Here is a 9293-nt window from a genome sequence, read left to right as displayed (position 1 = left end):
TGCACCCAAATTCCCAAATATTGTTTGTAAATGTTTTTTACATTTAAAGGGGGATATGCTGTAGAGATTTGCATTGGTATGGATTTTGATTTATTGATACAAATTTAAGGTCAGTCTTGATTATGGTATCATGCTTGTGCAGTTCAACTTTTTTTTTTTTTTTTTTTTGGTTTTTCGAGACAGGGTTTCCCCGTAGCTTTGGTTGTCCCGGAACTAGCTCTTGTAGACCAGGCTGGCTTCGAACTCCCAGAGATCCATCTGCCTCTGCCTCCTGAGTGCTGGGATTAAAGGCGTGCGCTACCACCACCTGGCTGTGCAGCTCATTTAAAAATGTAATGTATAATTAAGAAATACAGGTTAATAGATAGTCATCTATAATAGTCAAGCTTGTAGCATGTTAGTTAGGTTTTCTAGATATATGGAGATATATTTCAATTAGATAGGTATTCTTCAAATCTTTCAGAGACCTTCAGAATATGGCATTTAGAATGTTTTAAGAACTTAGGACTTTTCATGACAGTGAGACACACCTGCTCCTGGCAGCACCAATCTACTTCAAGAGGAAGATGGGCATCGAAGAGACTCCTTATGGAGTTTGTTAGCCATTTGGGCAAGAAACTGCTCTTGCCTGGATTGTTTGATGTTTTGCTGTGTGAAATAGACATGAAGGACCCACAGAGAAATGACTACAATGACTGCTGAACTTGCCTATAGGTGAGACGGTCCTTTACGGTTCCTGCTTTATAAAAGAGATTGTCAGACATTCTGCAGGACAAAGAAGAAAGTAACTGACAAACTACCAATATAGGTGGAACTGTCTTTGAAATTTCCTGCTTCATGGAAAAGTTTGCTGGATACTATGGGCTAGTAGGCTAAAGATGGATGCTCCAACAGTACAGAAAAACTTTGGGTGACTGTCTAGGCAGCGAGATGTCTCTATCAATTCTAGAGTTTTGAAGTTGTTTACAATGTACTTCCTATTTATTTAGGCACTATTATATCCTTTTGGAGTCTTTGATAGGGTCTTCAAATTCTTCAATTGATAGAGTTTTCCTTAGTTATGATAAAAATAAAGTAGATATAAATATAGTAGCTGTAATGCTTGCTTGATAACTCTTTTGTCATATGTAATTTTACTATGTTAAAGTTAAAACCTTCCTTTTTATTTAAACATAAAAGGGGAAGTGATTTGGGATTCCCTTCTGCATGCTGTGATTACCATTAATGAATAAAGAAACTGCTTTGGACCTATAGCAGGGCAGAACTTAGCTAGGTGGAGAAAATTAAACTGAATGCTGGGAAGAAGAAGGCAGAGTCAAGGAGAAGCCATTTAGCCCTGCTGGAATTAGACATAACTTTACCCAGTAAGCCACAGCCATGTGGCGATACACAGATTATTAGAAATGGGTTATGTTAGTATGTAACAATTAGCCAATAAGAAGCTAGAGCTAATGGGCCAAGCAATGATTTAATTAATACAGTTTCTGTGTGGTTATTTCTGGTCTGAGCAGCTGGGCGGTCGAGAAACAAACAAGCGGCCTCCTTACAACAGTATGATATTGCCGGTGTGCTGCTAATATCTACTGCTTCTTAGGTTTCTGAACCACTGAACCTGATGCTGTTTGAGGGATCAAATTAGTTATTCTTTCATTCTATGGACCCCTGAGACAACTTGGAGGTATTAACAGGATTCTGGTGTGAATTCAATGTAAATATGAAGCAACCCTAGATCCCAAGCTAAAATAATCTTGTTCTCCTTACTTTTAACTTATCTCCCTAATCATAGGTATCATATGTTGAATTAGGAGCGGCGGGGCTGCATCCCCAACACCCCGGCCGCTTGGCTAGCTCATGCCCGAAATAACAACACACAAACTGTATTCATTTAAAGAACTGCTTGGCCCATGAACTCTAGCCCTTACAGGCTAATTCTTGCACCTGGTCTAGCCCATTTCTAATTTTGTTTGTAAGCACCCCAAGGTGTGCTTACCGGTAAGATTCTAGCCTAAGTCCATCGTGGGTTGTAGTTGCCTGGGAGAGCTGAGCATGGCGTCTCTGCTCCAGCAGAGCTGTCGGGTCTCTCCGGAAGCAGAGCAGAGTCTGACCTCACTTCCTCTTCCGCCCAGAATTCTATTCTGTTTACTCCTCCCATCTATGTTCTAAGCTAAGGCTAAGCAGTTGGTTTATTATAACTTAACCAATGAAATCAACAGATTGATATATGACACTCCCACATCAATCATAGCTAGAGTGTTCCTTGACTTTCTGCTGATGATAATTAATCAAATGGATAAGAAGGGTGGGGTTAGATTGTGTCTAGAGTGAAAGAGTGTACAATGACTTCAGGCAGGGAAACAGAATTATTAACAAATTTGTGGCCAGGAAAGATTCTGGTCAGTTGAAGAATTCAGTATCCAAGAAATAACTGAAGGTATCTTGGGCAATTAAAACTGAGGAAAACCAGACCATAAGGAACCTGAGAGTTGATCACAAGCTTGAAAGGGATTATTGAATTGTCACTTACTCACCAAATCAATAACTATTCATTGAGTGCTGCCTGGTTCAGGCACACTATTCTGTATATTGGGGAAGAGCAATTAATAAAATGGACATATCAATATTGATGTGTACCTCGTTTATGGTGAAAGGCACAAACAACAAACAAAGTAGGAAAAACTACGGTACAGTAACAAGATAAAGTGGTAAGGAGAAAACAGAAAAATAATAAGGAGAAGTGTTAAGGTGTGGTGGGTGTGGTGGGTGTGGTGGGTACAGTATCAGGATACATGACCAAGGTAAGTAACATTTGAGTGAAGATAAAAAGGCGGACATTGGGTATGAGGGTTCTGCACAGAGTGATGCTAGCCAGTGTTGACTAACAGTGGTGAGTACTTTGACAAAGGAATTGAAGATAGTGCTAAAGCCAGTGTGTGGGAGGGTAGATGTGGCTGGCCAGGTGATAGAAGCTCAAGTTGGACTCTTAAGTTGCCACAGTGCCTCAAGGGTTTTCATGGAGAGATGAGGAGTCATCAAAATGCTTCAGCTGTACGAGAAATGGTTGCAATCCACCTTTTACAATGCCAGCTGGGGTACTATGTTGAGCGGAAGAAGGAAGGAATATAATTCCATATGCCTAAGAATATAGTCAGTGATAGAAGGGACTCAGTTTCCTAAGTAGCTAACACTGATTGCCTGATTTGTATACTAGTGAGACTGACTACCCACTCATCTTGGAGTTCCACTCAGCAACTTGCTACTGGTGGGTCCCAGAAGATGCCAGGGATATAGTTACTGGCAATCTCCTACATGAAACAAAACATCAGAATCAATGACATCACAGCTTCCCATGTGCAGCAGGAGTCTGTGATTCTGCAGTATGTATTGCCTCACTCGCCTAAATAGAGCATAAGCACCATGTGGGCAGGAAGCTTTGTCTATTCATTGCTCAACTCCCAGTGCCTACAATAGAAGCAGCATACAGCAATCAGTAAGCAAATGCTTGCTAAATGTGCAGATGTCTCTGTTGGGCTTGTTGCATGACTTTGAGTAAGACTCGTTGATGCATCTTACATGCTATGAAGTGGATCTGGAAGGCAATGATGGCCGTTATAGATCGGCTAGCCTTTGATTCCCATTTAAACTCCAAGCTACTATTTCTAAAGCTTTTGTAGGCCAAGAAAGGGACTTTTATGGGAAGAAAAGTTAGGGATAAGTAAGATCAAACCCTAGAAATGAAGAATCACAGGTAACCTCTGGGGCTGGGAGCCAAGCCACTCTCTGAAAATAAAAGTGTATTGTCCTCTTTGACATACACAACATTCTCATAAATGGAGGAGGTTAACCAGAAACTCAGAGTCTAAGGCACCAAGAATCACCCAAGCACAATGCCTTTGCTTAAGCAAAGTGCTCACAGCCCCCCAAAGCTCTCTTGGAAAAAGCAGTATAAGTAACAGCAGAGACTCCACTTGAGGATATCGAAAATACAATTTTTAATTTTGAGTATGTTCACAAGTGACAACAATGACATTTCTTTAAACACATAGGCCCATTAAGTCACAGCCCTACCAGGTGTCCCCAGAAGGTGATGGTTTCAATCCCCTTGAGGTTTATCAGAGTTGTCAACATCAACAGGCTGGTTTACGGGAACCGGATGTGCTACCAGAGAAGCCGGAGCCATGCTGTCACGTTTACTGATAGACAGAACCACACATAGAACATGATGCACAAGAGGCAACTATAATGGGCTCACTCTGCACTTAGCTTGAGTTCCTGTCAAAGGGAGAGGGGTTTTCAACACCAAGAAGGATGCAAATATGTATGTCTTCCATCGGCCTTTCCTACACATGACTTTAATAACACACGAGAAGAATTTGAGTTTATCTTTATTGTAACCTAGGAGGGAAAAAGAAAAGAACAAAGTTTAGCTATTGATTGTCAAACATGATTTCATTTAGTTTTCTATTAATGCTGGGAGGTTGGTCCTGCTGATGTCCCCAGTTTATAAAGAAAGAAATTTGAAACTCAGTGAGAGTTAAGTGACTATTCCGTGTTATATACCTAGTAGAGAACAAATACGGTTCTCAATCCTTTGGCTTCTCTTAAACTGTAGTATATACTAAAAGATGATGTCACTGGCTTTTGAACCAAAATAAGATTTACTATTACAGTGATGAATATACAGTATCTGTCCCTCCTGGTCCTAGAGCACAACATCACAGGAAAGACAAAGGAGGCAGAGCAGATGGGCTGGGAAAAGGGAAAGTTAGGGCTAGGGGCTCAAAAAGCTATAAGATAGGATCCGATTTGCTGCCCCAGTGATATTCAGAGTATGGCTTATGTCCCCAAGTATGTAGACATCTATTTTCACCACTAGCTGTACAATGAAGTCACCTTTATTCCGGGGACTATTATCTGCTCAGGCCTGAAGGTCCCTGCGGCGTCGGCCAAAGGCTTCAGAGCCTACATTGGTGGGCACGAAGTTGTCCTTCACCATACCCCCTGATCTGCTCAGCAAACCCGCTAGCCGATGGGTCACACAGGTGGCAGTGTTGCAGGATTTTTTTTTGGTAGTGATGTTGATATTCAGGATGGAGAGAGTGAGAGAGAGAGAGAGAGAGAGAGAGAGAGAGAGAGAGAGAGAGAGAGAGAGAGTTTGAGAGAGAGAGTCAGTGAGGCTGGGGAGGTGTCTGCCCCTTGGCACTATCATGAGACTATTGCTGCTCTCAGAAGCACCAATTAGCTTTAAGTGTTCCTCCCAAACATGGTTATCAGAATAGACAATCACAAGGCCATTATGGGAAATGCCGTGATTGCTTCCCTTAGATAGTCCCAGAGGCATTAGAAAGCTCAAAGTGGATTTTGGGGTGACTTACCATAGAACACAGGGTCAATCATGACCATATAAATAAAATTAGGCCAGGATGGATAAATCCAGACTGAATTTTGATGCCACCTCTGAGCCCATTCACAAGGACTGTAGAATCCATGCTCCAGTCCCACAAGTGTCCCCTCCCTTAGTAAAGTGGAACCCCTCCCTGAGTCTTACCTGAATGAAGAGCGGCGTTGGAGCATCCATCCCAGCAATGCTTACCTGCTCCTTGGCGCCTCTCTTGCCACTGCTTGAGCTGAGTCATGGGCACCACTCCCAAAACTGTCTGGTTGACCTTAGGGCTAAGATTACTTCTAACTTCAAGTCCTGAACTCCATTAAGCCTGAGATGTGGGCTAGAGCAATGACCACCACGGCTCAAATCTTTTTAGAAAAATAATTTTATTTCCCAAACGACCGACACTTTCAGAAGCAAGACTGAGAAGCTCTGCCAGGAAGCCGGAGGCCATCCCTTGCTCTCTGCCATCTTCCTGGGTGATTCCCTGTCAGCCTGTGACTCCTCCTTTCTCCTCACCCACTGGGGATTCCAGATATCAGCCTTTGTCTCAGGAAAGCAACCAGTAATAGCCCGGAGAGCAACCAGAGAGGAACTACATGCATCAAATTATAGGAAGAAAGCAAAGGGAAATCAGAAAGGAGAGGAAGAGCTTAGTTGCCAAAATGGGTGTGATGGTGTATCTCCAGGTCCTTGGCCACATCCCTTTTCTTGCCAGGTGCTCCAACCCCAATTGCGGTTTGGGGGAAGGTGTGAAACTTGTTGAGGTCCTGTGTGTATGTGCCCAGCATGCAGGTACTCAGATTCCCACACCGCTTAGATCTGGGGCTGTCCAGGCTGCAGGGAAGAGACATGCCAGGCAGTAAGTGCACCAGGGGCTAACCCTGCGGGCAGTCAGCAGGTTAAACCAGGCAGGAGACTAGACTCTGGGACAGAGGGTGGGTGGAGGTCAGCTCACACAGACTCCATGGGGAAGGCTTGGAGGTGCAGTGGGCCAGGACAGTGTGGGTAAGGGCAGAGGAAAAGGATGGCTCTTTCCAGCATCCATGTGCTGTTCAGTCCCTCATGCTAGACAGGGAGTTTGGATGCAGATCAGCATGCTTTTCCTTGGGTGCTGGAGCCAGGCCAGGGTTGTTCTGTTTCTAGGCTTGGGCACACAGGGAGGCATAGGTAGGGAGGGGTGCTTTCCTTGGCTCTGCGACCGCAAATCACATCCTCGCAGAGGCTTAGGCTTTACCGTTACCATTTTTAACTCATTCTACCCCAGGAAATCTCCCCAATATTAGCAGACTACTTTCTACAGTGATCCACACCTTCCCTTAAGTGCTTTCAGAAATAAATCTTCCAGTGTGATTTAACCACAGCCTTACCAGATGACTTCTGTCTTCAGCGGAGCCTCAGAATAGATGGGCCCCGTGTCCTGTTAAACAGCAGCCAGATGACCAGTGCGTTCTCTCCTACCTTCTGGGTTCTGCCTTGCTGTGGTTGTGCTAGGCAGGGTCTGGGACCTTACCTGGAGCCCTCGGCCTCCTGCTCCTCCTCCTGCTCCAGCTCCCTGGCTTTCATCTGCACGTAGTCCTGTACCAGGGCGGCCAGCAGGCGAGCTTCCTCTTCACTGAGAGTGGCCACGCCTGGGCTGCTTTCCAAGGTTGACCTGTGGAGGGGTTGTGCTAGGTTGGAGCAAACCTAGCACCATGTCTGATGGTCTTGCCTGCCACTTTCCAGAGGGGCTTGAGCCAGTGTCCTCATTAGTGGTGCACTAGAGCCAGGCTAGGAATTTTGCAAGTTAAATGGTAAATACAACTGTTAACAATTAAACAACAAAATAGTGTTGAATCTGAAATGGGGGCTTGTTTTAATAAACACAATTTTTTAAAGACTTTTAAGTATATGAGAATAGACCCACGGGTTATAAATTAGTCAGTTTTATTGGTAAGTTACCGGACTAGAGTGAAAGTCATATCTCATATGAATAGAACAAATAGGTTTGACTATTGATACTAACTTTGGGGAAAAGAGCGACTGAAGTATTTTGTGAGTTAAGGGGCTATGTGAGGTTTACATTGTTAAGTGGTGCCATCCTGTTACTGTCTGAAAATGATGGATCTCCATCTTTATATCAGAAAAAGTTTATAGTGGACCCATGTGTGTATGTACATACATGTATTTCCCTGCACAGAGCTAGTTTTTAAAGGCTCAGCGCTCTACAGCTAACGGCAGGGATCCGTCCAGTCCCAGGACAGTACAGCGCCTGTCCTTAGACTCACCCGAAAGGCACTGCATGGAGGCTGCCTGTCTGGTACAGGAGCAAGACGCTGACAACCAGGAACGGGGAGAACTTCAGAAAGCCCATGATGCCTCCCTGCAAGAGAAGAATGACATCATCCTTTTTATTTGCTTCTCTTTTGTACCAGTCCAAAGTTCTATGCGCCCACAGACTTGGCCTTCCGTGGGCTCCTGCCTGTGACTCCCTGGCCTTTTGGCTTCATACTGCTAACTACATTTCTCATCCCCTTTGCTTCCTCATTGGCAAAGAAGACTGCAAGGTCCAGTGGGAAGGCAGCCCATATGGTTTGGGGAAAAGTCTACAGATGGAAGGTGGTGGTGTGTGCCTTTTCATTTCATCTGCCTCATAGGTCAATCAAACTGTTGCTCAGCCTCATGGAGTCCTGGGGGCCTTCTGTCCCTACATTTACCTCCATAGAGAAGCTTAAGCTATCGTCCCTTTGTAGGGCTTTTGTAGACACCCAAGGATGTGAGAAAGAAAGGCAATGGAGAGGGAATCTTTCTGCCTTGGAATCTGTGAGAAACTGAAGCCTGCGCAGCTCAGCCGCTCCACCCTCTGGCAACTCAGTCGCCTGCAAGAACCGATCTAAACTTTGGATCCAAGACATTTCTCTGTAACCCCAGGGTCCTGAATCCGGGTTTGCAATTGAGGCTGCTGGCTCAGTTGGTGCTTGGTCCGGACTCGGAACCAGTTTCTCAGGAAACGTGAATATTGAATGCACCATTTGATGAGGACTACTCCTGACTACGTGCTCGATGCCTCGCGGAGAGACACGAGATTGGCGGATCAGGTGTGTCTAGGGCGAGACTAGAGCCCGCACTCCGGGGAGACCGGAGGTAGGCTCTGAGGACCAGCGCTTTCGGGTTCTACCTGGATCGGGGTTTGACTTGAACCACGGATTAACAGAGACCAGAACCCGCAGGGAAGACAAACTAGAGAGGACTAACAGCGAGAGCAGGAGAGGGAAAGTAGATGGACACACCTGAGCAGGAATCTCAGGGCTCACCTGGTAAACGGTGGCTTGGAGCAGAGACGGCAGGGTCCTCCTAGGGCCGGGCGGAGATCGCGGTGCGGTGACTCCTGAGCTTGGCAGTGGCTCCGGTGCCTCCCAGTGCCAGCAGCTGCTCTTATTCCCGCCGCGGTGAGTCGGGAGGGGTCCCGGAGAGCTGGGCAGCCAATGGGTGGAAGTGCCCCGTGCCCCAGACAGATTGCGTCACCTCGGTGCTTCCAGAACCCAGGGCATCTAGCAAGATGATACCATTTGAATTTGAATTGAGGTCATTGATGGAAGTGGGGTGGGGGATGGTGGGGATCAGTGAGAAACACCCTTAAAATTAGCGGGAATTTGGAAGGTCTTTTGACGTCACGGTAAATTTTATTTCTTCTTTCCCGCTTAACTCGACCATCTCCCAACACCAATCTCCGAATCTGGAAAAGTAGGGTCCAAGCCCTCAGGCACTTCTGCTGCTTAGTCTGACTCTAATCGTAATCCCCACCCCGTAGCCCCTGGCGCCTAAATTAGGAGTTCGGGGGCAAGTTTAGGGATAGAACTGCAAGGCTGGCTCCGGCAGCACAGCCCAGGGGGAGGCTACTAGACAGCAGCGGTTGTTGCTGGACACAAGG

At 45.6% G+C, this 9293-nt stretch overlaps 1 protein-coding gene across 1 annotated transcript; it reads right to left on the bottom strand.

The window, feature by feature from the left end:
• Positions 1 to 5591: 5591 nt before the first annotated feature.
• LOC126502346 (calcitonin) lies at positions 5592 to 8756 on the bottom strand. Its single transcript, XM_050143258.1, has 4 exons — positions 8677 to 8756; positions 7651 to 7745; positions 6897 to 7037; positions 5592 to 6220 (listed from the first exon to the last, which is right to left on the bottom strand). Exons 2-4 carry the CDS (start codon positions 7734 to 7736, stop codon positions 6037 to 6039), a joined length of 411 nt encoding a protein of 136 aa, XP_049999215.1. The 5' UTR covers positions 7737 to 7745; positions 8677 to 8756; the 3' UTR covers positions 5592 to 6036.
• Between the last annotated feature and the right edge of the window lie 537 nt (positions 8757 to 9293).

This window comes from Alexandromys fortis, unplaced genomic scaffold (genome assembly GCF_014885135.2).
Source record: "Alexandromys fortis isolate MF-2015 unplaced genomic scaffold, M_Fortis_MF-2015_v1.1 scaffold_45, whole genome shotgun sequence".
In the NCBI taxonomy this organism is placed as follows: Eukaryota; Metazoa; Chordata; class Mammalia; order Rodentia; family Cricetidae; genus Alexandromys; species Alexandromys fortis.
Note: the sequence above shows the minus strand (reverse complement) of the source record. Positions and strands in the feature narration are given on the sequence as shown.